The sequence below is a fragment of the Eubalaena glacialis genome, chromosome 7, assembly GCF_028564815.1.
Source record: "Eubalaena glacialis isolate mEubGla1 chromosome 7, mEubGla1.1.hap2.+ XY, whole genome shotgun sequence".
Classification (NCBI taxonomy): Eukaryota; Metazoa; Chordata; class Mammalia; order Artiodactyla; family Balaenidae; genus Eubalaena; species Eubalaena glacialis.
The window spans coordinates 111,945,920-111,972,476 of NC_083722.1; the positions used below are offsets into that span (position 1 = coordinate 111,945,920).

The following is a 26,557-nucleotide window of genomic DNA, read 5'->3' on the forward strand; positions in this document are numbered from 1 at the left end:
TTTAATTTTTATTTTATATTGGAGTATAGTTGATTTATAATGTTGTGTTAGTTTCAGGTGTACAGCTAAGTGATTCAGTTATACATATACATATATACACATTCTCAGATTCTTTTCCCACATAAGTTATTACAGAATATTGAGTAGAGTTCCCTGTGCTATACAGTAGGTCCTTGTTGATTATATATTATATATATATAGTAGTGTGTATATGTTAATCCCAAACTCTTAATTTATCTCTCCTCTGCCCCCACGTTTCCCCTTTGGTAACCATAAGTTTGTTTTCTAAGTCTGTGTGTCTGTTTTGTAAATAAGTTCATTTGTATCTTTTTTTTTTTTAGATTTCACACATAAGTGATATCATATGGTATTTGTCTTTCTCTCTCTGATTTACTTATGTATGATAATATCTGGGTCCATCCATGTTGCTGCAGATGGCATTATTTCTTTTTTATGGCTGAGCAATATTCCATGGCATATATGTACCACGTCTTCTTTATCCATTCCTCTGTCGATGGACATTTAGGTTGTTTCCATGTCCTCGCTATTGTAAACAGTGCTGCAGTGAACATTGGGGTGCATGTATCTTTTCAAATTACAGTTTTCTCCAGATATATGCCCAAGAGTGGGATTGCTGGGTCATATGGTAGTTCTATTTTTAGTTTTTTAAGGAACCTCCGTACTGTTCTCCATAGTGACTGTATCAACAGTGTAGGAGGGTTCCCTTTTCTCCACACCCTCTCCAGCATTTATTGTTCCTACTTTTTGATGATGGCCATTCTGACGGGTGTGAAGTGATACCTCATTGTAGTTCTGATTTGCATTTCTCTAATTAGCGATGTTGAGCATCTTTTCACGTGCCTCTTGGCCATCTGTATGTCTTCTTTGGAGAAATATCTATCTAGATCATTTGCCCATTTTTTGATGGGGTTGTTTGGTTTTTTGATATTGAACTGCATCATCTGGTATATTTTGGAGATTAATCCCTTGTCGGTCGCTTTGTTTGCCAATATTTTCTCACATTCTGTGGGTTGTCTTTTCATTTTGTTTATGGTTTCCTTTGCTGTGCAAAAGCTTTTAAGTTTGTTTAGGTCCCATTTGTTTACTTTTGTTTTTATTTCTATTACTCTAGGAGGTGGACTGCAAGAGATCTTGCTGCGATTTATGTCATAGAGTGTTCTGCCTGTGTTTTCCTGTAAGAGTTTCATAGTATCCAGCCTTACATTTAGGTCTGTAATCCATTTTGAGTTTATTTTGTGTATTTTTGTGTATGGTGTTAGAGGATGTTCTAAAGTTAAGTCCCCTACATAGGAATGAGTTCTGTTCTGAGAGTGCATTCGTAAGTCCAGTTTGTTTGTAAGTCCAACAAAGTTAGCCTAGGTACCCAACTAACACAGTGGGCTATGTAGTACTGTACTGTAATAGGTTTATAATACTTTTCACACAAATAATACATAAAAAAACACAAAAAGTAAAGAAAACATTTTTAATCTTACAGTACCTTGAAAAGTACAGCAGTGCAGTACGACAGGTGGCACACAGGGGCTGGCATCAAGTGAACAGGCAAGAAGAGTTACTGACTGGAGGAGGGAGAGGAGGTGGGAGACGGTAGAGCTGAAGGATCGTCAGCAATAGGAGACGGAGGGCGAGCTGCAATGTCACTCACGCCTGACATTGATGGAATGCACGTTTCGTTCGCAACTTGAAGGTTTGTATGTAGGGGACTTACTGTAATTTCATTGTTTTACGTATAGTCGTCCAGTTTTAGGGCTGTGGTTTTCTTGGTCTGGTGTCTGCCCCCTGCTGGGCAAGGCTGGTCTAGCGGCCTGAGCAGGCTCCCTGGAGGGCAGGGCCGGTGCCTGCCCACTGGTGGGTGGAGCTGCGCCTCGCCTCTGGTGGGCAGGGCCGTGTCCCAGGTGGCTGTGAGCTCAGCAGGTCCCAAGGCAGCCTGTCAGCTGACGGGTGGGGCTCTGTCCCCGCCCAGGGGGCTGTTTGGCCCAAGGCTCCCAGCACTGGGCCTGCAGGCTGCTGGGTGGTGCTTGGTCTTGGCGCTCACAGGCCAAGATACCAGCCCAGCAGCAGCAGCAGCTGCTGTGTTCACGGGGCCGAATGTCCCCCAGTGTATCTGCCACCGGCGTCTGTGTCCCCAGGGTGAGCCTCAGCCGCCCCCCACCTCTGCAGGAGACCCTCCAAGAACAGCAGGTAGGTCTGGCCCAGGCTCCCATCAAATTACTGCTTCTGCCCTGGGTCCTGGTGCGTGTGAGGTTTTGTGCGGCCCTTTAGGAGTGGGGTCTCTGCTCCCCCCCCGTCCTGTGAGGCCCCTGCAGTCAAGCCCCGCTGTCTTCACAGCCAGATTCTCTGGGGGCTCCCGGTGCCGGACCCCCGGGCTGGGGAGCCCGACGTGGGGCTCAGAGCTCTCACTCCTCGGGGGGAAACCTCTGCAGGGTCATTATTCTCCAGTGTGTGGGTCGCCCACCTAGGGGTAAGGGGCTCATACTGTCTCGTCGTCGTTCCTTCTTTATGTCTTTAGCCGTAGAAGATCTTTTCTGGTAGGGTTTGGTCTTTTCCATGGACGGTTGTTCTGCAGGCGGTTGTGATGTTGGTGTACTCGTGAGAGGAGGTGAGCTGCCCTCCTGAGGTGACTTCTGATGAAATTTTCGATCATTTTGGGATAGGTCCCATGGGGTGGCCAGAGCTGGCCGTCCCCTGTGCAGAGGCCCCCTGGGTGGCGTGCAGACCTGAAGGACGGCCCCCTCCCCGAGGCCCGCACTCCTCCTACAGCCCGAGCCTCAAGGGGTTGACTGTGGGCAGTGTCCTCCTTTCTGGGCTGTTCCTGCCTCCTGGGGGCACCCACGGAGCACAGACTCCTGCTGAGGGCCATCACACGGCAGGTGCCCCATGGCCTTGGGGCTGCCCCCAGATCCAGGATGGGGTGACACAGCTTGCCTCATCTTGGTGGGGCAGGAAGAGGGACGATGGAGCACCAGGCCAGCCCAGCGGGGGAGAGCAGGAGGTGAGCAGGAGGGGGCACGTCCGAGGGGCTCGGGGTAGATGGGAAGGGAGCACAGGTTGGTCCCAGAACTGGGACTCTGAGGGACGGAGATCTCCTGCAGCAGCAGCACCGTGCCCGGGACGGTGCATGGGGGGAGCCCACGGTGGGGATGCAGTGCCGGGACCAGCCACAGCGGGGAGCCAACCGCCCTGGCCGGAGGGTGTCTGGAGCCTAGGGTGGAGGACAGGGCCATGACCAGATGGAGGCTGGGTGGGAGCAGCCGCTGCTCGCCCACTCCCTGCCCTGTCTTGAGTGTGTGGCTTCCAGCCCATGGACCAAGGTGGCTGCTCCTGCTCCTGCCACAGCATCCTCATCCCAGCCCACGGGGAGGGAGGAAAGGAAAGGGGCAGGGTGAGCTTTTCAAGGACAAAACCAGAGACCTCATCTGCCGTTTCTGCTCACATCCAGGACCTGGTGGCGTGGCCACGGCTAAATGCAGGGAAGCTGGGAAATGAGCCAGGTGCCCACAGCAGAGGAAGGGCACAGAGGTCAGAGAGACAGCAGGCTGTGCCCAGGAACCAGGCATGCACCTCAGGCTTTCCAGGAGGGGAGACCTGGGCTCAGTATCCACCTGGAAGATGCCAACAGGGCGGGTGAAAGTGAGCTGGAGGTGAGGCAGGGCCCCAACTGGGGCCGAGGTGGCAGGAGGGGGACCCGGAGACCGACCAGCAGCTACTGTGGAGGCTGGGTGACAACTACCTCGAGGGCCGAGGAATCAGGAGAACACGAGTGTCCATCTCCAAGACTCCAGAGGTAAGAAAGGGCTACACTGTGTGCCCGGAATTGCTCGTGTTGCATCTTCCAGGAAAAAAGTTCGTTTGCGTCGAGGTTCAGTGGGCTGAGCCTCACCCCTCTGGGGCCCCCTCAGGACCCCGTCTGACTCTCACACCAGGTTTGGTGGCTGGCAGTGCTGCTCCCATTTAGACCGATAAGGATACTGGGGCTCTGACGTGCTCCAGCCCAGGTCCCCGGCCCACGTGCAAGACACCCGCTGCCTCCCAGGTGAAGGTGGTGACCACCCAGGTGCAGGGTGCTGATGGGACTCCGAGAACTAAGCCACTGGCAGGGGGGTGGGGGGCTGCAGTGCCTGAGGGCAGCTTCCTGGCTCCAGGGCCCCTTCCTTCAGAAGTCCCTGCCTGAGGCTGTGCTTCAGACTTTTACCAAAGTGAGAAACTTTTATGCTAGCAGAATGCTCCAGGAATTAAGGCTGCCCCTAGCCCTGGCAAGAGCACTCCTAACTTTGTGACGGCACCCTCACCCCTCCTCCCTCTGCTGCAGTGAGGCGGACACTGAAAGCTATGTAGGAATTTTCCAGGTAGAGGAGCGAACATATGCATGCCTCTTTTTTTTTCTTTTTTTTGCAGGTGGGAAGACTATTATAGGATGGGTTAAAAAATATATCTTTGGGTAAGGGCCAGGACTAGGGTGAGGCAAGTGAGGCACTCCCCTCGGGCACACAACTTAAGGGTGCACCAAAAATCTTGATCAAAATAAGCAATATTTTAATGTAATACTTTACTTTTAAATCAAAATTAACGATGATAAACCAAATATTGACATTTCACAACAGGATTCCTGGTTGTCTTTTGCTCCAGTCCCCCAGGACTCAGCAGAGCACGGTCTGTCTGTGGCCCCTGCCCCGCCGGCAGGGCCTCTTCCACCCTTACACTCCACTTTATATACAAGCTGTTCTTCTTTTCTGTTTTTGCTTACTCTGTTAACGGTTGGTCTCTTTTTCCCCAATGTGAAAAATGTCGGGATCTTGCGATGGAATAGAATGCATATAATTTTTCCCAGTAAAATGTATGGAAATTTTTTTGATTCAACAGCGTTCACTTAGAAGCAGGCCCTGAGCTGAGGGAAAAACAGTGGCTTCCATCCTCAGCACCCCCTGGACTGATTTGCACCACAGCCAGTGGCCGAGGCGGGTGGAGGGAGCCAGGCCGGGTCCGCTTGGCGGGGGCCCCGCTCTCCAAAGTGCAGGCTGGGCTGAGGCCCCACAGCGGGCTGAGCAGCAGCTGCTCAGGAAGTGAGCTCAGAAGCCCTGCCTTAGCTCATGTGAGGGCAAACACCTCTGGCCCCGCGAAACCCCCAGGGCCACCAAGGGGGAACCCTGTCCCCAAGGGGAGTCTGGTCATCAGAGGGGCTGCCTACTCAGACCCCCAGACGCGGGGCCCTGACCCGAGCTCCCCCAACCCTGTCCCTGGGACACAGGCTCCCACGGTGAATTCAAGCTTTATTGCCCCGCTCGGCCCAGGAAAACATGCGAGGAGGGGCCAGGAGCAGGTGGGATGGGGGAGGGAGGCCCTAAGAGACCGCCCGCCAGGTTTCCCTGAGTGGTGCCCAGCCCCAGGGCCTTGGGGCTGGTTTGTGCTGCGGGAGAGGCCTCATCCCAAGGTGACCCTCCCCGGGGTCCCCAGGCACGAAGGGGAGGGGAGCCCCGCCGAGCCCCTGCCGGCACGGTGATGCCCCAGGCTCACAAGCCACCGCGCGTGCAGCCGTCAGCAGTCCAGGCCGATGGACACGAGCAGGTCCTCCAGCACCCGCAGCCGCCGCTCTGCCTGCTCCATGGCGCTGCACGTCTGCACCGTGCTGCCCACGTGGAAGCGGATGTCGTCCACCAGCGGGATGGAGTCTGTCTCCTGCCGGGCTGTCACGGCCGCGGCCTCCTCCCTCACAGCCTCCACGAAGTCCCCCTGCTCCGCCAGCTGTGGACGGGCCGGCTCAGGGCACGCCTGTCGCCCACCCCCAGCCGCCCCGGGCCCACGCTCACCTTCTCGAGGACCTTGGCCATGTACTTCGTGCACTGGTCCTCCAGGCGCGCCAGGCCAAACAGCTTGGCCACGCGCCACACGCCCACCACGCTGTCCTCGTCCAGCAGCTGGGCCAGGCCACGGCCACACAGCTGCTTCAGGCCTGGCAACAGGTACATGTCGGCCACACGCAGCACATCATAGGCCAACTCGGGGGGCAGCTGCAACGAGAACGGAGGTGAGGGAGGGCACCCGAGACTTAAGAATGGGGTCCACAGGCCGAGCCGGGGGCTCACGTTGCAGGCCGGCTCTGCCCTGAGCCCCGCAGCCAGAGCCCAGGTTTCCCACCTGCTGTGGCAGGCACGGTCTCAGAGGACGAGGGAAGCGGGGCGCAACTAACACCCAGTCCAGGCGGGGGCACCTGCTTGGCCGCCACCCCCTTCTCCGGGAGCAGCTGTGACAGGGACGCTACGGCCTGACCCCGTCTGGGAGGAAGTGTGCTAGCCCTGCCCTGGGCGCTCCCCCTCAGTCGCCGTATTACTACAGTGACCTGCATGCACGCAGGCAGCGCACACCTGCTGCCTCCTCACCTGGGGCCGCTGCCTCGGGGCAGCCAAAGGGCCCTGCAGTGACCCCAACGCACGAGGCCAGGGCTCCCCACTGTGGCAGGAATTCAGGGTGACTGTCCCCGCCCACCCCCTGGCTGGAGAACTTGGGGACCCCAGGTGGCTACACTATGTCTCCAAGTGCCAGGTGCTCATGCCATGAGTCTTGTCACTCATTCCTGCCCTGGAACCAGGGCCCCTCCACCTGATAGAAAAGTTCAAACAGGACCCACACTCCAGCCTCATAGAGAACAGGCCTCTGAAGAGCCAGTCCAGACCTGGGCGCTCCCTCTAAGCCCCGTGGTGACGGGGCCTGTGTACCTCCCCCCACCCCTGCCCAGTGCACACACCTCGGTGTGGTCACCATAGATGTAGTACAGCACGTGGGTGAAGATGTCGGGTGAGATGTCGTGCAGGGTGATGGCCAGGAGGCCGCCTGAGGCCTCCAGCTCCTCGTTCTCTCGGAAGTGGTCATCCAGCAGGGCCCGGAAGTAATCACTGCGGCCACAGAAGAAGGCCTGTGGGAGGCTGGGCTCAGGATGGGCCAAGACTTGTGCCTGGAGGAGCTGGTCCAGGGCTTAAGGCAGGGGTGGGGGTCCGGAGGGAAAAAACTTAGTACCTTGTGACAGAGGAAGCTGTAACCGTCCACTCGGAAGCAGACATCAGGACAGCTGCTGAAGCCGTCGCAAGGGAAGGGCAGCTCCCCAAGATCACCCTAGCGGGGGACAGGAGAGCAGGTGCCATCAGAGCAGGCAGGAGATGGGAGAGCAGCCGGCCCGGGCAAAGAGCCCGTTCTAGCTCATCCTGGAGGACGACCGCTGCCCCATGTGTTGACTTAGATACAGGACAACTAAAGCAAGCAGGCCAGCTCAGAAAAGGGAAGCAACAGGCTCTAGGTTTAAACCGCAGCCCCATCCCCAGACACGCCCCCTACCCACAAGCCCAGCCCAGGCGGGTGCCCTTACCCGGAGCTCGGGGGGCAGGGCACAGTCGGCCAGCAGGGCCAGGTCCTCCCGCAACCGGGGGTCTGCCTGGGGAGGCTCGATGGTCAGCACCTTCACACACGTGCCTGGCTTGGAAGCCACTGTGGAGGGGAGAACGCAGCTTCAGGGAGCCGGGCGGCCCGACAGCTGCTGCCTGAGGCCCTGGGCCCCGGGCCCCAAGGCCTGGACACGCACACTCACACTTGGCCTCCAGGTCGCCGAGCAGGTCCCACAGCTGGCACTGCTTGGCCAGACGCTCACAGTCGCTGACATGCTCCACACCGACGTCCAGGCAGCCTGGGTATGGGTGCAGTGCTGGGGGGAGGCTCAGAGCCTGAGGAGGCCCTCAGCTGCCCCATGGCCATCCCTCCGCCCACCACCCGAGTTCTACAGCACCCGGGACAGACGAGAAGGGCTCCTCTGTGGGTGGGAAAAGCCAGCCCAGGAGGCAGCTGGAACCACCCTGCACCCCAGGGGATGAGCCCCAGGAGAGAAAAAGTGGCCCCAAAGCCACGTCTGGGTGTGCTGCAGCCGCTTCCTACCCAGACCCAGGGCTCACCTGTGTACAGGTACTGCAGAAGGGCCCCAAAGGCCACGGGGTTGATCTGTAGGCAGAGACCGCAGGGAGACAAGATCGAGGCAGCCACTCCACACAAATTCCCTGCTCACCCTCTGCCCTCCCCGTCCCCGGGAGGGACGCACCAGAGGGTGCCTGAGGACCACGACACTCTTGCCCTTCCATTTGGTGTCGAGCATGTGTGCGAAGTAGGTGCTGCGAGCACCCAGGATGCAGCGATGTGCCCGGAAGGACTTGCCGTGCACCAAGAAGACCACGTCGCTGTGGATGCCCTGCTCCAGGAGGCTGGGGGCAGTGGAGGGGGTGCTCGCAGTGCCGCCTCCCAAGTCTCCCCACTGCCCCGCACCCCGTCCAGCGGGAGAGCCCGCAGCCCCACACAGGCCACGCCACCGCAGACCCCGTGCAGGGCTGCCTCGCGCTGTCTCACCGCAGCAGGAAGCCACAGTAACAGTCCCGCCGCCGGTAGGAGGCCGTCACCTGCTTGTAGTCACGCAGGGCCCGGCGGATGGCATCACTCTGTGCCCCGTAGAGACAGCGCTCCCCATCGAAGGTGTTGGCCTCGCAGCGGGCTCCTGGGGACAGCAGGGCTGTCCAATCAGCAGGGCCATGGGGCTGCCCGCCACAGCTGGGGAGGGGCCTGGGGGAGAGGTGCAGCTCCCCCTCCCCCCCCCACCTACAGGGCCCGAGTCGCCCTGGGCCTGCTCGCGCCCCAGCATCCTCCCCGCCAGGGCCCAGGCACACACCACACACCACACAAAACAGACGGCTTGGAGGCCGGCCCTAATCTATGCACTGGTGGCCTGGGGACACACCCTAGGCAGAAGGGTCCCCGTCCTCAACTAACTGAGGTTCCTGGGGCAGAAAGACATACACAGGTTAGCAAATAACGTCAGGTGCTCTGAAAAAAAGCTAAGCGAGACGAAGGGTGACAGTGGTGGCAGCTGCCACAGGAGAGGCCGTGGACGGTCACTGTGGCAGAGACAAGGTGCAGGGGCCTGGAGTGAGAGCTATGCCAAGACCTGGGAAAGGCCTTCTGAACAGAAGGCACAGCAAGGGCAAAGGCCCTGAGGGGTGCGCGGGGAGGCGGCAGAGGCTTGGCCGGGGCGGGAGGGGGAGCGCCCGTCACGGAGCAGCTCAGGGCAGGCCAGGTTCTCTAGCTCACGGGAAACACAGCGGGGAAGCCACTCAGGCCGGGGAGCGGGTCACACTGGCTGTGGGGCATGCCCACTGTGGTAAGGACAACACACGGTAGGGGACAAGGAGGGGCAGCCGCAGGGAGATGCTGACCCGGGGCTGGGGAGCCGAGGGGAGAATCGGCTCTGAGGGCAGAGCTAAGGGCACTTGCTGCCAGGGTGCTGGACTGAGAGAGGACGCCAGGGCCCCTGGGCACAGCCCGCGTCCACCGTCCCACCCCACCCCGCCCCGCGCGCTCACCATTGGCTAGCAAGTAGAGCACCAACTCTTCATGTCCACAAAGGCAGGCGTAGTACCTGAGGGGAAGGCGGGCGGGGCAGGGGCGCTGTCAGACCTGCAGGCCCGGCCTGCCCCACCCACCCCCCTGCCCCCCCGCCGGCACTCACAAGGGGGTGCTGTCCCACTTGTCCCGCACATTCACCTCCACGTCTCGCTGTTCCAGCAGGTACCTGGGCAGGGGAGGTCAGAGCCTGGGTCAGGATGGGTTTGGGGTCTGGAGAGGAGACCTGCGGAAGGGGAAGGAGGGAAGCCTCCCCAGGTGAGGGCAGAGACCAGAGCAGGACAGGCATTTAAGGCAAAAGAACCACGAAACTGTGTGGATGTGGGAGCCCCTGGGCGTCAGAGGCCCCAGAGCTGAAGAGGCTGAGCATCTGGGCTGAAGGCATATGGGAGGGAGGGAGGGAGGAGGAGGGGATGGGGCCCTGCCTCTGCCCGAACCCTCGGGCTGCATGGGGTGGCAGGCTGGCCTTCCCAGGTCAGGGGGACTGAAGATGGAAAGGACCACCAGGAGACTTGCAGGCGTCCTGGCAGCGTGGAAACGAAAAATGGACAGATTATAGAAGGCGGAAGTCAGGAAACAAGGCAGCAGAGGAGACTGGGGTGAGGAGAGACCACCAAGGATGGTGATGGAAGGAACCCACTTTGGGAAGACGCCCAGGTTGGATCTCAGAGTGCACCACACTTCGGGGGCTACCAACTAACTCCCAGGTGTCACCCGACCCTGGGGAGGAGCCCGGGAAGCTGCGGGGCTCAGGAAATCACCGACTGGCCCAGGGGAGGGCGCCAGGGGAGGTCGGGACCAGGGATGGGGGAAGGAAAACAGGTGCCTCATATCCCACATCAGCAGCCCCTCCCTCCCCGTGCGGCCCGCGGAGACGGCGATTGCAGCACCCGGGCTGCGTCAACCGCAATTAGGAGTTCCCGAATCTCTGAGAACCAGAGACTGGTTCCAGGCCACAGGCGTTCCCAGCGCGGGGTCCGCAGCTCAAAAGAGGAGCCACGTCGGGGGCGTCCCAGGCCTGCCCCCAGGGTCTGACCCCCGGGCCCTTCTCTTCTCTCTGCCCCTCTCCGCCTCCTCCGGGCGTCCGCGTCGCAGTCCTCCCCTCCGGGACCCCCGGAATCACGCCAGCACCCGACCCCCGCGCCCCCGCTCAGAGAGCTGCCTGGACCGGGGCGGTCCTGCTTCGGCGCCCGGGCCGCCCCCGTCCCCCACCCCCACCCCCACACCGGCCAGGCGCTCCGCGGGCGGCCCACTCACACCCTCCCGGGGCCACGGCTCCTCACCGCACTCGGCCCACGTCCCCCTTCCTGCAGCTGGAGAACAGATCGCAGGTATCCATGGCGCGGACGTCCCCGACCCCGGCCCGGCGACCCCGGGCAGCGGCGAAGCCCCGCCGGATATAAACACGCCGCGCCGCGCCCCGCCCGCTCCGCAGCGGCGCCTGGCGTCCGGAGGACCGACCCGAGATACGCCCGCCCCGCCCCTCCTCTTAGTCCACCCGCCCCAGCTTATCACACACGTTCTGCCCCCCCTCCGCCCACAGGCGCAAGAACCAGTCGCGCAGGCGGATGCGCGGGGCCCGGCGTGCTCTCCGGGCGGCTTTAATGGGGTCCCGGGGCAGCCCCTCGGGGCGTCGGGTGGGGACGGGGACGGGGCCGGGGTGCGCCGTGAGTCGGGGGAAAGCAGGGACCCCGCGCCGAGGGCCGGGCGGGGCACAGCCCCTCACAGGTGCGTGTCCTCCTCGAATACGTCCGAGTCCTCGGGGTCGCGCTTGCCCCCCATGAGCGCGCTCCAGCCCCCCGGGCCGTTGACGGCGCCGCCGCCGTTCAGGCTGGGCTGCTTCTCCTGCATCTCCGACTGGCTGTCGCTGGCCACGTCCAGCGTGGGGTTGTCGTGGCAGCCGTTCTCCACGAAGCGCAGCTCCTCGCCGTGCGACTGCGGCGGGAGGGGCCGCTGGGAGAGCACGCCGGGCCCCCGCCGCCCCCGCACCATCCCTTCACCGGTCCTCAGGCCGGCGAAACCGCACACAGGGGACCCCAGCGGACCCTGATGGACGCAGGCCCCTTCGGCTCTGGTTCCACAGCTCAGCTCCTTTCTTAAAATGACTACTGACCCTTCGCACGGAACAGACCCGTGGCCTCCCTGACACCATCTGATCCCTCCCACCACCACCCACCCCTTCTAAAGGGACTCATGGGAAACAGGAGCCTTGTGCCCTGGCCCCTCCTTTGCGGGGAGCTGCCAGGCTGCTGGAGCCTCCTCTTGACCCCAAGCCAGGGCCTGTCTGGTGAGGCATCCACAGGAGCCCAGGCCTACAAGGCCACCCGCGCCCCCAGCAGGGACTGCGGCCAGGAGCGGCCCTGCGGGTGCAGCAAACATCCCACTCCCTGCACCTCCAGCACCTAATGCGAGGCTGGCGCCCTGCAGAGGGCAACTGGGGGCCAGGCCCTGCACTAGTGCCTCACCCGCAGTCACCCCACCGGCAGATGAGGACACTGAGTCTCAGATGCCTGAGCTTGCTGGGCACCCCTTCCTTCACCGGCACCACCGCGGCCCAGCCCCCTGCCCCACTGGGCTCCACGCTCGCTCACCACGTGTTTCAGCTTGGGCAGCCGGCGCTGCCAGCAGTTATAGAGCAGGCCGAGCACGATGATGACGACGCAGATGGCACCGATGACCACCAGCACCACAAAGAGCGTCCCGTAGTCGCTGCGTACCTGGCTGGCCCGGGCCTGGCAGCTGCTGGTGGTGGAGTAGTTCTGGATGCCAATCTGGGGGCGGGAAGGGCCCGGTTCCTTAGCCGAGGTCCTAGGGTGCCAGGGCTCCCCACAGGGCCCGTGGGGTCAGAGCTCAGGGACAGGGAACAGGCTTGGAACAAGCTCCCTCAGAGGCCTGGACCTGTGCTCAGTGAGGACCCTGCCCGATCCCCACCCCACCTGCCTGAGGGCGCCTCCGTCCCCAGACTCCTCACAAGCCCGCAGTGGCTCTGACCCTGCTGCAGCCGACGATGGGCCCTAAACCCACCTGGTGGTGGCCCTAACCCCCCACTGAGGTTGGCCCCATGCTGGCAGTCACAATCCACACTGTCCCCACCAGCTTGAAAGAGGACAAGAGCAGCTGTGATGCTCTCTCCTCACATTCTCCACCACACACCGCAAGGAATCGCAACACAGCTTCTACCTTGGGGGGCAGGGGTGTCCCGGTATCATTACGGCCATTGTGGGCCAGAGAGAGTGCACGGGGGGCTGGGGATGGTCCACGTCCTCGGCCACCCCCCGTCTCCCAGCTTCCTCCCTCTTCCCACTGGAGTGGTCACCAATGTCATTTACTGCCCAGCACCCCCCCGACACTGCGGGTTGTCTTGAGTGGGCGGCCTTCTCTGGCCAAGTGGCTGCTCTGTCCCCACCGGGTCAGGCAGACGCTCTCCACAATCAGCATCTCGGGTGGAGGAAAGCAGGAAAGGCGAGGTGCCATCATCAGATGACAGGTGCCAGGGTGAGGGTGCCGTCCACTGGCTCCGGCGCAGAGACCTGGGAGTCCCCCTTTGTAAAGCCAGGTATTAGCTCTTCTTCCTGTGAACCACCTGTATATTTCCAGTACTTTCTCTATTCCCTTTTTAAGTTATCAAGGCTCAGTTTTCCTGCTAGATTCACCACCAATGCACGTGCCAAATCTGCCCACTAATATATGTCCAAAGACCGAACATGCTTTTCGGCCGAATCAGTCTGAATGAAACGTCCGGTAAAGCCAGAATACCCAGGGGAGGGAAGAAGCAGAAGGGTCTGTAAAAAAGGTTAAACCCAAGTCTCCACCAGCCCCCAGGTGTTCATGAACCCCAAATCTCACAACTGGACCGGCCCCCCATGGCTACCCAGGTGGTGTAGATACAGCATCACGGTGAAAGGCCCAGGCTCTTGAATCTCTCAGGCCTGGTCCAAAGCCTGGCTCGGCCACGCACTAGCTGTGCCATTTTGGGCAAGTCACCTCCCTGCTCTGGGTTTCAGCTCCCGTCTTAAATGGGGCACCTACGGTACTCAACAGGGGGCCTTATTTACTGCTTACAACCCCGGGGTGGTGCTCAGGGCCGAGTGAGAGAACCCAGTCTGGCACTCAGCACACTTATCAAAAAGCCGCAAACCACCACGGAGGCCACCCCCAGCCTGGCGTGGACTAGATAAGGAGGCGGGGCCCACGGGCACGTGTGCCTCAGCTCTGTCAACAAACACTGGAGGGCTCTCGAGGGACTTCCCTGGTGGTCCAGGGGCTAAGACTCCATGCTCCCAACGCAGGGGGCCTGGGTTCGATCACTGGTTATGAAACTAGATCCCACATGCCACAACTAAGAGTTCACATGCCACAACTAAAGATCCCTCATGCCGCAACTAAGACCCGACACAGCCAAATAAATAAATATATAAAAAACAAACTAAAAACACTCCAAGGGGCTTCCCTGGTGGCGCAGTGGTTAAGAATCCGCCTGCCAATGCAGGGGACATGGGTTCGAGCCCCGGTCCGGGAAGATACCGCGGAGCAACTAAGCCGGTGTGCCACAATTACTGAGCCTGCACTCTAGAGCCCGCAAGCGACAACTACTGAGCCCGCGTGTCACAACTACTGAAGCATACGCACCTAGAGCCCGTGCTCTGCAACGAGAAGCCACGACAATGAGAAGCTGCCGCACCGCAACAGAGAGTAACCCCCGCTCGCCGCAACTAGAGAAAGCCCATGCACAGCAACGATGACCCAACGCAGCCAAAAATAAAATAAATAAATAAATAAATAAAAACAAACAAACAAATACTGCAGGGCTCTCGAGAACTAAGGGGACTGATAAGGCCCCTGGATTCCAGTGAGTGGACGGGGCCTGGAGGACTCGGGCTGTCCTCAAGAAGGGAGGTGAGGAACTGCACTTCCTCCTCTGGGGAAGGTGGATCTGGAGTAGAGGTCGGCCAGCCTGTCTCCTCAGCCCAGGTCCCTGGGGCCGGCCAGGTGTGCGGTGGACTGCCTGGGTCGCCCCCCATCCCCCCCGCCCCGGGGCCCCCGAGCTGGCCCAGCGCCGCGACTCTCAGTGGGGAGTGCCTGGTGACACTTTTCTTTTGTGCCTTTCAGAACTGCGCCACGTCCTCCCCACCCACCAGGCTTCTGCACGATTTCCTGGCCAGACGTGGCGCTTCTCTGCCGTCCACCAGAGAACTCCGCTTACCCTCCAAGATCCCCTCAGGGGGCCCCTCCCTCTGCGTCCTCTCCTGACCACCTCCCTCCATGGCTTGGGTCTGCGCCTGCTGTTGCATGTCGCACGCACCGCAGCTGGTAGCTCCGTGCTCCTCGGGAGCTGGGCCTCGGAGACCGGAGACAGGAGCTGTCCAGAGCTGCTTCAGGCCGCACCCCGCCACGCAGGCCCTCACGCCTCAGGGAAGGCAGCCCCGCCCCAGAGTTTTAGGGGTGCAGGGAGCACGGCTGCGCTCTTACCTCCAGCAGGCTCCTGCGGATGTCGCCCAGCATGGAGAGGACGTCTTGAGTGGGCACCACCCCTGGGGAAACGCACCATCAGCGCAGCCCTGGCCGCAGAGGTGCTTGGGCTCCTGACCCTCGGACCCCCTGTCCGAGCCTCCGAGCCTCACTCCCCAGCCTGGAGCCCACGCAGACCATGACCCGCACCTGCCGCCCACCCGCTGGCCCACCTGTGGTGGGTGTGGCTTCCAGCAGCCACACCCACGGCCCCTCCCCCACCACACACAGCACATGGGCCTGCGCCTCCCTCCCGACCAGGGAGTCCAGTTAGGGCTCAGCCTGCCTTCCCCGCAGCCCCCGCTCACCCTGCTCGCCCACCAAGGCCATCAGCAGGCGCTGCTCCTTCTCGCTGGGCTTGCTCAGGGAGATGTGCCAGTCCCCGTGGCGGCCGCTGCCGTGGCGGGGCAGCACCCCCTCCACCAGGGCCAGGAGCTGCAGCCCCCGGTGCCGCCGGAACACCTCCTATGAGGGCAGAGAGAAAGCCCCACGTTCGGTGAGGGGTGGCGCCCCCCGACCCCAGCCTCTAGGCCTGGGCCCCTCTGACCCGGGAAAGGCCAGACCCCGTTCGGGGTCCAGAGGGGCTGCTCAGGGAGCTCTGGGGACCGCGGAGGAGGCTGTGAGCCCAGCCTCGGGGGACAGTGGGCACAGCAAGACCCGAGTCCACTTGGTCCCTGCAGGTGTCCAGGTGCCCCCTCCTGCCTTGGCCTCTTGCACTCACGCGGGGCCTGAGTGTCCAGACGTGTCATGTGAGGGACGAGTATGTGGGGGGCGGGCGGGACAAGAGAGTGCGCGTCAATACGGCCACCAAAACGGGAGGAGAGGCGGGAGGCATCCTCCCCAAACTCCCCTCCGCCTGTCACTGGAGAGATAGGGCTCAAAGCTGGGGAGTCAAGAAAGAGTCTGCCGTAGAGAACAAATGTGTGGACACCGAGGCGGGAAGGGGGGGGGGGCGGTGATGAACTGGGAGATTGGGGTTGACATACATACACTAATATGTATAAAATAGATTAAAAAAAAAAAGACGTCTGCGTCCTCGCGGGGTGCAGCGGTGACCAGGAGAATTAGCAGAGATGGCCATCATGGCAGGAGAAGGGGAAAGGAGACTTCTTTCCCATCTGACACTCCTGTGCTGCTTAGACTTCCTTCAGCTTGCACACAGGTAATTACACAACTTAAAAACAAAAGCGAGAGGCTGGCACTGAACAGGAGCTCGGCACGGGGCAGGAGGCCTTGCCTGTGGCTCCCGGCCTGTCACTGTCCCTTCCTGGCCCATCTGGGAAGAGGCCCTCCTCTGGCCGGGTCCCCCGACGCCTGGCCCCCAGCAGCCCCTCCCTGCTGTACGTGGGCTCCTGCCTCCAATGCTCCCAGCCGCGGGGCCGCGAGCCAGGTGTCTCTGCCCATGAGACACAGGCGTCTCTCCAGGCCAGCCTTGGGGGCTCTCCTTTCTGCTGGGGCCCAAGCTAAGGAGCGTGGCTGTCATGCTACCAACGTGATGAAGTGCCTTGTTGCCATGGCAAGTGCCCAGTGCAGGCTCTCACGAGAGTTAGGCTCAGCAGCCTAAGAGAAGCCTGCTCAGTTCCACACCTGGGAGAAGGCTGGTACCTGGAGATGGCCCGAGCGAGTGGCTCGGGAAGCCCCAGCTCCTGAAATGGCTGCTACCGTCCGTGTGTGCGCGTGCAGGGGAGGGGCAGCCGTGCCTGAGCCCTCCTTGGGGCGGCGCCTCCCCGTGTGTGTGTGGGCTGCAGCCCTGTGCTCCACCACCTGCCCACACCCCCCATTTTCGGGGTCCAGATGTTTGCCTGGCTTAAGCCCTAGACCCACAAAGTCAGTTCTGGGAGGGTCTGATGACTAGGTATTTCATACCATTTATTCTGTAGATGGGAACTGAGCGTCAGTGGCCTGAGGAAAAAGCCCTGGCTTTGGAATCAAATATGGATTCAAATCTTGGTTCTGCCATTTATCAGCTCTGTGACCTTTAGCAACATACTGTACCTCTCTGAGCCTCAGTTTCCCCATCTGAAAATGTGGGCATCGGTCCTAAATCCATGGGCTTACTGTGAGGATTGAAAGTACTTATTCAATCATAGGTGCTGGGACAACTGGATATCTCAGCAGAAAAGAAAAAACATACCTGGACTCAAACTTCACACCATACACCAAAGTCAATTTCAGATGCATTTCAGATCTAAAGCTTTTAGAAACAAGCATGGCCTTGGAGTAGGCAAACATTTCTGAATTGGACCCAAAACCACTAACCATGAATGAAAAAATTGGTAAGTTGGAGTATTTTATGATGAAGATTAAAAAAAATTTAAAACTTCCATTTGTCAGAGAGTACTATTAAGAGGGTGAAAAGGCACCCCACAGAGTAGGAGAAAACATTTACAACATGTATACGAGACAGAGATTTCATATCCAGAACATATAAATAATTTACAGACATCAATAAATAAAAAGTCAGATAACCCAGTTGATAAATGAGCAAAAGAGCTGATGAGGCACTTGACAAAAAGAGGCTAAAACACACATGAAAAGTTGTTCAACTTTGTTAATCATCAGGGAAATGCAAAGTAAAACCACAAAGTGATGCCACCACACCACATACCTCGCAAAATGGTTTAAAATGAAAAACACCACCGATGGCCGGCAGACATGGCAGCCCCAGAGCACCCAGGCGCTGCCGCAGAGTCACTGGCATGGTCACCGTGGAAAGTCGCTGGACAGTATCCAGTGAAGGTGAACGTACGCGTACACGCTGAGCCCACGGCGCCACCCGTCAGAATGTGCCCGGGTGCCCGCCCGCCAAAGCGCAGGTCCCAGAACCTCCAGAGCAGCAGATCCACAACACCTGAAACTGAAGCTCCCCAACGTCTGTCACCAGTCAAAGGGATAAAGAGAACGAGCGTGAACACACGGCAACACACCCAACGATACAGGTGAATCTCAAAAGCAGGATGTTGAAGCACAAAAAGCCAGACAGAATATTACACACTCAATGATGCCACTTATGTAAAGTTCAAAAGCATGCAAAATTAACTCATGGCATTACAAGTCAATAAGATGGTTCCCTTGAGGAAACAGTGTCTGGAAGGGAGAGTAAGAGGGGCCTCAGGGGCTGCCGATCGTGTTTTGTGTCCTGATGTGACAGCCTGCCGCGCTGCACGCGTCTGACCCGTGCGCTTTTCTGGCTGTACATCGTGAGGCATGAGGACGCCCCTCGAGTGTAGCACACTCAGGGTGTGACCTGTCTTCCCTGCTGACTCCTGGGCAGGTGACCCTCCCTGCATGTCACACTGTTTTTCCCAGTGCAGGGGCCCCAGTGCCCCTGCTACGGTCCAGGCCCTGAGGTTACACGCCAACTCCTCCAAGTGACTGTGGGGGGAATGTAGAATGGTGCAGCTGCTGCAGGAAACAGTATGGCAGTTCCTCAAAAGATTACAGATAAAATCACCAGACGATCTGGGAATTCCACTTCTGCATATATACCAAAAGGACTGAAAGCAGAGTCTGGGAGAGATATTTGTACATCAAGTTCATAGCAGGATTATTCACAACAGCTAAAACATGTCTATCAACAAATGAACGGATGAACAAAATGCGGTCCATCCACACAATGGAATATTTACTCAGCCTTAAAAAGGAAGGAAATTCTGACACCTGCTACAACTGGTACAAACCTTGAGGACATTATGCTCAGTGAAACAAGCCAGTCACAAAAAGACAAATACTGTGTGATCCCACTAATATGAGGGACCCAGAGCACTCAGATTCATAGAGACAGAAAGTAGAAGGGTGGTTGAGAGAGGGGGGAAATGGAGTTGTTTAATGGGGACAGAATTTCAGTTTTTGCAAGATGAAAAAGTTCTGGAGATCTGTTTCACAATAATGTAAATGTACTTAACACAACCGTACACTTAAAAATGATTAGAATGATAAATTTTGTTAGATTTTTTTACAGTTAAAAAATCCACCATAAAAAATAATATTGACTAATTAGGTGGATGTCAAGTATTAAATGAGAATAATAAACCAGACAAAAACAGGGAAAGCAGAATGAAAGCATTTTAACTTCTATGTGTTCTTTGGGAAGAGAACAGAGACATTAACTTTAGACTTCATTGTTCAAGTATGTGCACCCCAAATTACAGAGTCTCAAGTCCCCATAAAAGCCATGAGGGCTCCTTGAAGAATGTTGATTCCGTGTCCAGGGAAGGGAACATTCAAGAACAGCCTGGAACATCCTCGTGCACAGAAAGCAGGGAAACTATCAAACATTGAAGGTTGGTCAAAAGGACTCAGAAGCCAACTCTGAGTTGAGGCTTTCACTGGCCAAAGATGGGGCTGTAGGCAAAGCAGGCTGCCTGCCACTCAGTTCCACAAGGATCAAGTCTTAAGCCACTGCAGTCGCTGACCTACACCCTGAGAGGAATGCAGGACGAAGCATTCTGTGTCTGCATATATGGGCCCCCAGAGAGTTAAAATGTATACTAAGGAAGAATGGCATTGACCCCAGATTCCTGCATTGTCCCACACAGAGAAAAGCGCTCAAATCATTAACTGAGACATCTGGTCCTCAAGGCCAGCAGAGACCTTTTCCTGAGGTCTCCGCTGCAGGCATCCCCTTCACCGAAGTTCATGTGTATCCTGGTTCGTCCACCCGAGAGGCTGTCTCCCAGGCCACCGTCCTCAGTCAGACATTGAATAAACTCGACTCACAGCCCTTACGTTGTGCTTTTTTTCCAGTTAACAGAGTGAGCATCAGTAAGACTAATAACTGCCCTGGATTAAAACACATCAATGATGTTACAATCTATCACTTTATAAAGATGCTGGGAAAAAGAGAACACCTCATTGGTCACTTTTGGATTAAACGTGTGCATGTACTTTAACTTTTCTCCCAAACACACTAAACAAGAATGAAGGTTTTTTTTTTTTTAAGGTCTAAAACCACAAAGACAAAACCACAACAAAACAGGAGAGGAGACAAGAGCCACAGCACGTGATCACCGGAAGCGGATGGGTGAGTTAGAGTTTCCCAATTCAGCAAGCCCCAGAGAGCCAGATGCTGAGCCAGACGGGGAGAGCTGCGCAGCAACCAGACTTCTCGTCCGACTTGCCAAGTGCTCTGGATAAGCAGCACTGGCTCCCCCTGGGAGAGAGAATGGAAACAGCACCAGCACAGGACCACACTGAGAGGGTGTTTAAGAAGCAATGGATCCCTAGCTCCCCCTGACACCGCACAGCTGACAAACATCCCTTCTTCCTGCAGAAGACCGGAAGCTTGTTCTTCAATGATGGTAAAATGGAGGGTCTCGGACCTTGAGGACACCAGACCCAGCTGTGGGAGGGGCTCACACTGTGAATGGGTGCGGTGAATGAACTCACCCATCAGGTACATGTGTCCTAACACAGAAGCACAGCCCTCTCCCAAGCTGCTCCCAGAGCCCTGGAGATCAGCCCCATACCCTCCCCGAAGGACAGAAGTTCCTTTTTCCAAGAATCTAATCACCCAAGAGGAAGGCCCTAAAGACACTGACATTAGAAATTTTCAAATGAAATGGCCCAGCCAGACCACCCTCCCGAGAAGCTACAGTGAAGCCCACCCCCAGGCTCAAAGCTTCCGACCAGCTTTTGCTGGCCCTCCTTAAACAGCACCAAACAAACGCCGCCAGACATCTGAGGAGAGGACGCAAGTGGAAAATTGAGAACAAAACTAACCAATGGGGAAAGCATCCCCAGGGAGAAAACAACTCTTTAAAAAACAATTTCAATATCCTCAGAGAGAGACGACATCACACACAGAATCAAAAACGGAGGGGGGCAAGCACAAAGAGCCTTGGGGATTTAAAAATCCGAGAGCACTCTTTTCTCAGACGCTGGTGGGAGCCGGCTCACCCCCCGCCCCCGAAGGGCCAGGCCACCCACCCCGGCCCAGCATGCCCCACCAGCACTCACACAGTCCACGTTCTCCGCCATGGTCAGGATGATGTAGTTCTTTCCGGCTAGGTTGCTCCAGTCTTTGCAGATCACCTGTGCAAAGAAATAAGAAGGGCATCTGGAGGGAGGGTGGACGGAACCCTGTGAGAAGCTAGGAGGGCGAGGCCAGGCATGGGTGTCACAGCTGGGTGAGAGCAGACAGCCTCCGCAAGGTGACATGCCCAGGACCCGGCCAAGGTTCACAAACCCGACGTCTGCAGGGAGGGGAGGCGGGAGCCGTGTCACAGGGGCCCGGCTGCCGGCGCCGGCCTAGAGGCTTTTGAAGGCAAACTCATGTGTAATGTTCTGAAGGGCAAACAGTAGCATGCTTGTGGGCCAGATGCACAGCTGACCACCTGGGACCCCTCCTTTCCTTCTGGTGTCGGGGTGGGCGGGTGAGGAGGAGAGCAGGGGCAACTGCACAGTGGTGGGGGGCGTGGAGGTGGGGCTGGCCAGAGCGCTGTCAGCACCCACCCTCGGCGGCTGTGACGAGCAGAGGGCACCCGAACCCATGACGACTGGGCGGGGGTGCCGAGCCTGTGCACCTCAGTGTGGAGAGGACGCCCACTGCTGGGCCACGAGCTGTGCCCCCCAAAGTTCTGCCCGGGATCCACCCGCTGTCCCGGGGCCTGGCAGAGCCCTCCCCATGCCGCGAGCTGGGCATGGCCGGGCAGCCCGCGAGCACCTTCACTTACCTGCGTGGACTCCCAGGGTCTTCTAGACGGAGCGTCGGCAGTCTGCCCTTCCTGGGGCAGCTGGCTGAGGGTTTCTCGTCCCACGGCAGCAGAGGAAGGTGTCAGCTCCATGTCTCCAGGGGCCAGTGAGAAAGAGGCTGAGGCTCCAGGGTGCGTGGGGTCTTCGTCTGAGGCCTCAGCCCCGCTGGGAGCTTCTGTCTGAGGGAACGAGGCCGGGGACGGTCCCTCCCCCGGCCGGCCGGCAAAGCCAGCTGTTCCCGCAGTGGCCTCCTCACTGGGCTCCCGAGGGGCCTCCAACTCTAGCCCGTGCCCTGCGGCTGGCAGCGCCGTGCCCCCTGCCCCCCAGTCGGCCACATCCTGACCCCCCGGGGTCACTGGACTTGGGGTGACTGTGGGCGGGGAAAGGCTCGGCTCCATGTTGCTCCCCACCTCCACACCCGAGGAGGCCTGGTCCCCAGACTCTTCGTGCCGGTGTTCGGGGGCCCCTGGGGTCTGGCTGTTGCCGGTGGGAGGAAAGCCGTGGACCTGACTTTGGGATTCTTCTTGGGACCTGGTCACAGGCAGCAGCTGCTCCTCCTCTTCCTCCTCTCCGGGGACCACATGCCAGGGTGGCTCCACCAGGCTCATCTTGGGCAGGGGAGACGGGAGGCTCGCCCCCTCTTGACTCTGGCCAGTATCCTCTATGGGACCAGCCTTCTCAGTCAGGTCTGGAAAACTGTAATCTACAGACAGAGATGGAGAGTTCATTCACGAGCTTCATCATTCCTTGATTTGCTGAGTACGTGCTGAACGGATGATAAAAAGAACCGTGAGACCCTCAGGGGAACGGGGGGGAGGTTGGACAGTTGATCGTGTGGGAAAGGAGTGGGAAATAGGCTGGATTGGTGGGGACAGACTGGGGGGACAAAGACTAGGCTGGTCCTCACTTCCTTCATGGGAATAAAATGACACAAATCTGCCACTGAAGTCCCATGAACACGGGAAGGTGCGAAGCCTACACGCTCCCCGGAAGGGGCCCGCTAACATCTGGCGCACAGGGTCCCTGAGGTGCCTTGTCTGGGCTCTCCCTGGGAGACCCCATCACGACCCTCCACCCCTTTTCTAATGGGCTGGGGTGGGGGTCTTCCAGGTGAAACCCCCCAATGAGGTCTGAGAGCCCTCTGATCACAGATGACCACCACTGTCCCTAGCCAGTGCTCTTATTCTGTAAATCAGGTCCCGACTGGGAAATGGAAGATGCTGGGAGAGCAGAGAGGGGCACTGGCTGAGCCCACCCAGCGTCTGGAGCCTTCCAGCACTCACGGGGCCACTGCCGGCGGGTGGAAGGGGAGGTTCCTCTCCCTGCCATCCCTGGAACGACACTCTGAAGTAGAATACGGAGGCCTCCTGGAGACCAGGACATCTGGCTTCTCAGCGCACCCCAGGCCCCGTCAGGACAATGACACGTGAAAAGCACAGACCAGTTTTGTTGGAAATTCATTCAAATATCAGAATCTATATCTAGGTAGCAACTGTTATTGGCTGCCATTTTGTTTCAAAATAATAAATATCAAAGACAGTTCTGAAATACTGCGTAGAACTGAGAGGGCTGGGAAAGGTCTAGGGTGGTGACTGAGCTGCTCATTCTCCTCCTCCCAAATTTCTGTCAAATGACAGAATTTTTTTTTTCACTGTCAAAATGAAAGTCTAAAAAATTTAGATAAATTTCTGGGAACATGGAAAGCAGATGAGATCATAAGATCAGATAACCCCTCAGCCAAAATAAACACAGGAAAAGTCAGCAGTGGAGGAGGGGGACTCTCTTTCCATCAGAATTAAGGAGAGAGAACTACTGTGGGGTTAGCAAGGACACAGAACAGAAAACTCAGGGAACACAAGATAATTTTAAAAATTCTAACGAGTATCCTCAGAAAGACCTAAAAATATTGCATCCCTAAAATAAGAGCAGGCTAATAAGAAAATCAAGTAATCTTTAAAAAACAAAACTTCTTGGAAACTGAAACTCAATTGTTTAAATGTGAAAATTCGATAGAACAGCTAGAAGAAAAATCAAGGAAAAGTCATCAGAACAAAAGCAAAAGGAAAGAAAAGCTAAAAGATATAGGTGATCAATGTACAAAGTCTAGCAACTAGTTAATATGATTTTCAAAAAGATAGAAATAAAATGGAGAGAATAATAGCCAAACAAAGTTCCCAGGCCTCACAACATGTATCGTCATGTTGGAAAGGTAATAAACAAGGTGAATCATAAAAGACTCACACCTAGCCTCATTCCTACGACAGTCCAACTCTCAGAGGGCTACCTATAAAGGAACAAGAAACAGATTATCAAATCATCATCAAGCTTCTAATTAATAACACTAGATTGCAGGAGGGAAAAATGTGTTCAAAATTCTGAGGGAAGCTTATTTTGAACTTGGAGTTTTATACCCAACTAAACTATCATTCAAATGTGATTACAAAATAAAGACACTGTCATGTATGTAAGGACTTAAAGGTTTTCTTATCCACAGATTCTGAGAGAATGAATTAAGGAAGTTCTCCAAGAAATCCAAAAAGACATGGGAAATCAAGAAATATAAGAGAAATGTCATGAAAATCAATCTCAGGACAGAGGCTGGGAAGCAGGCCTAGAGAGCAATTGTTCAAATTAGAACAAGGATCCAGAGGGCTCTAAGAATTATTACTTTTCATAAGAAAAAGTATGATTTTTAGAAGCTGAATGATCACTGAACTCCCACTATAACATTTAAATGAATAATTAAAACAGTCCACCACCCCACTTTTGTTAATTATACTCTTCAGGGCAGCAGAGACTTAGTAATTTAAGATCTTCCCCTCCTCCACCCCTGCACACACTCTGTAGGGAAGCTGACCTGTTCCCCACACAGAGCAGTTGGGGTGAGGCCTGCTGGTGGGACAGTGACCACAGAACTGCTGAGGAAACCCATGACAGCCCCTAAAACTGAGCAATCTAGTACCACCTGTACAAACATGGAAGAACAGTCAAGATTCACAAGACATTTGAGGAAAGCCAGGCTCAGGAAAAAGCATGAGGGCGAGAAAGCAAAGCAACCGGCCTCTGAGAGAAGGGCTAATCTTGTCAAAAAAGAAGCACTTTGAAGAACTGATCATTAACATCTTCAGAGATTCAAGAGACAATTATACCATAAAACAAGAAGAACAAAAATGTTTTACTTCAATAGAAGTAATAAGAACTTTATAACAGACCTGTTTAAAATTGAAATGCAAAATAAAAACATGACTGAAATGGGCTGGCTGACCACCTGGCGGGAATCTACGTAACAGAATGTCAGATGGGTGTTTGGGCAATAAAACATATAAAAAGCCCTTACAATCGTGCAATTTCATTCTTAGAGGATTAATCTGACAGCAATGCACAAGAATTAGATGAAGGAGGGGATGGAAGAGAGCAGAGAAGAGTTAGGGGCTTGTCACAGTGGATCAGGAGAGATAAATGGAGTGACAATAGTGGAAGTCACGAGAGAGGAATGGATGCAAGAGCTGGCCCTGGGGCAGAGGCAGCTGGCTAACGGGAGGAAGTGAGCACTGTGGGAAGAGCCATTCCATTAACAGACACAGTGAAATCCAGAGGCAAAGGGCACTGGAAACCCTCAAGAAGCACTGGAAATAGCCAGCAGCTCAGAGAGAGCCTGGACCGTGGCAGAATGGCGAGGCACTGACCCACAGAGTCTCACTGGGGTGGGACAGTCCCCAAGGGGCAAGCTGACCAGACAACCCCTCTACTCACCCTGATGCTGACACATGCCAAACACAGGGGTCACAGTGGTCATGCTGTTGGTGACATGATCTGGGAGCCAGAAGGCTTGCCACCACCTTGCTTGTCTGAGCAACGGCAAATTCCTCAGCTACCCTGGGCTTCAGTTTTTCCTGAGACAAATGAGGATGCCCATGCCTAGGATTTCTAAGGTTCTTTCTAGCATGGATATTCTAAGCTTTGGAGACACTTTTGACAAATGTGTCTTATACAAATAACATTGAAAGCAACCACTCGTCTACTGTCCTAAACAGAATAAAATAGGACTCACTAGGTTACAAGCTCCTCTGGACAAGCAGGGGGATCTTCTTCACCTGTGTCCCCAGCACCTAACACAGAGCCTGGCAGAGTGGACAGGAGAGCAAGGCCTGCTCGCTGAGCCCGTCTCCCACCTTCTACCTCCCACACCCAGGGTGCCCCACAGGGAGAGAACAGGGCCTCCAGTCACGATGCAGAGTCTCCTTTACAATCTGTGTCAGCTCTTCTCCCCTCTCTCTAAATGTGACCACTTCCAAACCATCCGCCCTGGACTCACAATTTCTGCACTTCTTTCTCAGTGAGTTCACTGTTTCTGAAGACTTTATCTATTGCCTCAACACTAAAGTCTCCCAAATTGACATCTCCCAGCAAGCCTCCACCCTTTTCCAGCCTCTCGTCTCTGGTGACTGGACAAATCACTAACTGATGCTCACTGGTGCTTGGAATCAGCAGAATTTTCTTTTTCTACTTTTTTTTTTAACCACCTCTCAGCATCCAAAATTATTCCTTTCCCTTTTACTGTGTGATTTCAGTTTCACTGCTTATGAACTGTATGGCCTTGGACACGGAACCTAACGTCCATGTGCCTCCTCTTCCTTACCTGTAAAAAACGAAGAGTACGCAGCACACAGGGCTGTGGTCTGGATTCAGTGAGATGAACCTGGGCACCGCCAACAGTACAAACACCCCGTTAATTTGAGCTCTTCCTCCACCTCCTCCTCCTCCACTACCAACATTAAAGGAATGTTCCTATTGTTAAATCATAAGAGGAAACAGCAGCACTCTGGAAGCGTGCTCCACAAACGAGGAGCACAGTGAACACCTGAGTGGTAAGCCAGGATCCAGGAAAGAGGGCCAGGCAGGAAACGACCAA

General features: G+C 56.5%; 2 protein-coding genes and 1 long non-coding RNA gene across 7 annotated transcripts in view; 1 reads left to right on the forward strand and 2 right to left on the reverse strand.

Annotated features, from left to right (window-relative positions):
- Positions 1 to 2,150: 2,150 nt before the first annotated feature.
- LOC133095625 (uncharacterized) lies at positions 2,151 to 4,813 on the forward strand. Its single transcript, XR_009701643.1, has 3 exons — positions 2,151 to 2,202; positions 2,676 to 3,013; positions 3,461 to 4,813. It is a non-coding gene; the product is annotated as an uncharacterized LOC133095625 (long non-coding RNA).
- A 458-nt stretch (positions 4,814 to 5,271) lies between these two features.
- Positions 5,272 to 10,881, reverse strand: ABTB1 (ankyrin repeat and BTB domain containing 1). 4 transcript variants are annotated; one of them, XM_061197360.1, is made up of 12 exons: positions 10,728 to 10,881; positions 9,551 to 9,613; positions 9,405 to 9,460; positions 8,398 to 8,557; positions 8,096 to 8,255; positions 7,953 to 7,998; positions 7,589 to 7,708; positions 7,376 to 7,494; positions 7,030 to 7,125; positions 6,761 to 6,928; positions 5,826 to 6,026; positions 5,272 to 5,644 (listed from the first exon to the last, which is right to left on the reverse strand). In XM_061197360.1, exons 1-12 carry the CDS (start codon positions 10,781 to 10,783, stop codon positions 5,360 to 5,362), a joined length of 1,530 nt encoding a protein of 509 aa, XP_061053343.1. In that variant the 5' UTR covers positions 10,784 to 10,881; the 3' UTR covers positions 5,272 to 5,359. The 4 variants fall into 4 exon arrangements, with proteins under 4 accessions (XP_061053343.1, XP_061053346.1, XP_061053344.1 ...); XM_061197363.1 differs by having other exon boundaries at positions 5,470 to 5,760; positions 8,398 to 8,542; positions 10,728 to 10,879; XM_061197361.1 differs by having other exon boundaries at positions 5,470 to 5,760; positions 10,728 to 10,879.
- Positions 10,882 to 11,013: 132 nt separating this feature from the next.
- Positions 11,014 to 26,557, reverse strand: part of PODXL2 (podocalyxin like 2) — a 33,157-nt gene continuing 17,613 nt past the window's right edge. For both annotated transcript variants that reach the window (XM_061195627.1, XM_061195626.1), the window contains 6 exons: positions 21,627 to 22,348; positions 20,911 to 20,985; positions 15,261 to 15,417; positions 14,914 to 14,975; positions 12,036 to 12,215; positions 11,014 to 11,379 (listed from right to left, as the gene is read on the reverse strand). In XM_061195627.1, the coding sequence (XP_061051610.1) occupies positions 11,167 to 11,379; positions 12,036 to 12,215; positions 14,914 to 14,975; positions 15,261 to 15,417; positions 20,911 to 20,985; positions 21,627 to 22,348 (1,409 nt within the window). In that variant the 3' untranslated portion in view covers positions 11,014 to 11,166. The remainder of the gene's footprint in view (positions 11,380 to 12,035; positions 12,216 to 14,913; positions 14,976 to 15,260; positions 15,418 to 20,910; positions 20,986 to 21,626; positions 22,349 to 26,557) is intronic.

Excerpts from the sequence above, each read along its gene's own strand:
- ABTB1 (XM_061197360.1), bottom strand. The coding sequence starts at position 10,783 with ATGGATACCTGCGATCTGTTCTCCAGCTGCAGGAAGGGGGACGTGGGC. Across the intron at positions 9,614-10,727 it reads GGGGACGTGGGCCGAGTGCG|GTACCTGCTGGAACAGCGAG; the intron begins GTGAGGAGCCGT and ends TCCCCTGCCCAG. Across the intron at positions 8,558-9,404 it reads GCTCTACTTGCTAGCCAATG|CCCTGCTGTCCCCAGGAGCC; the intron begins GTGAGCGCGCGG and ends CTGATTGGACAG.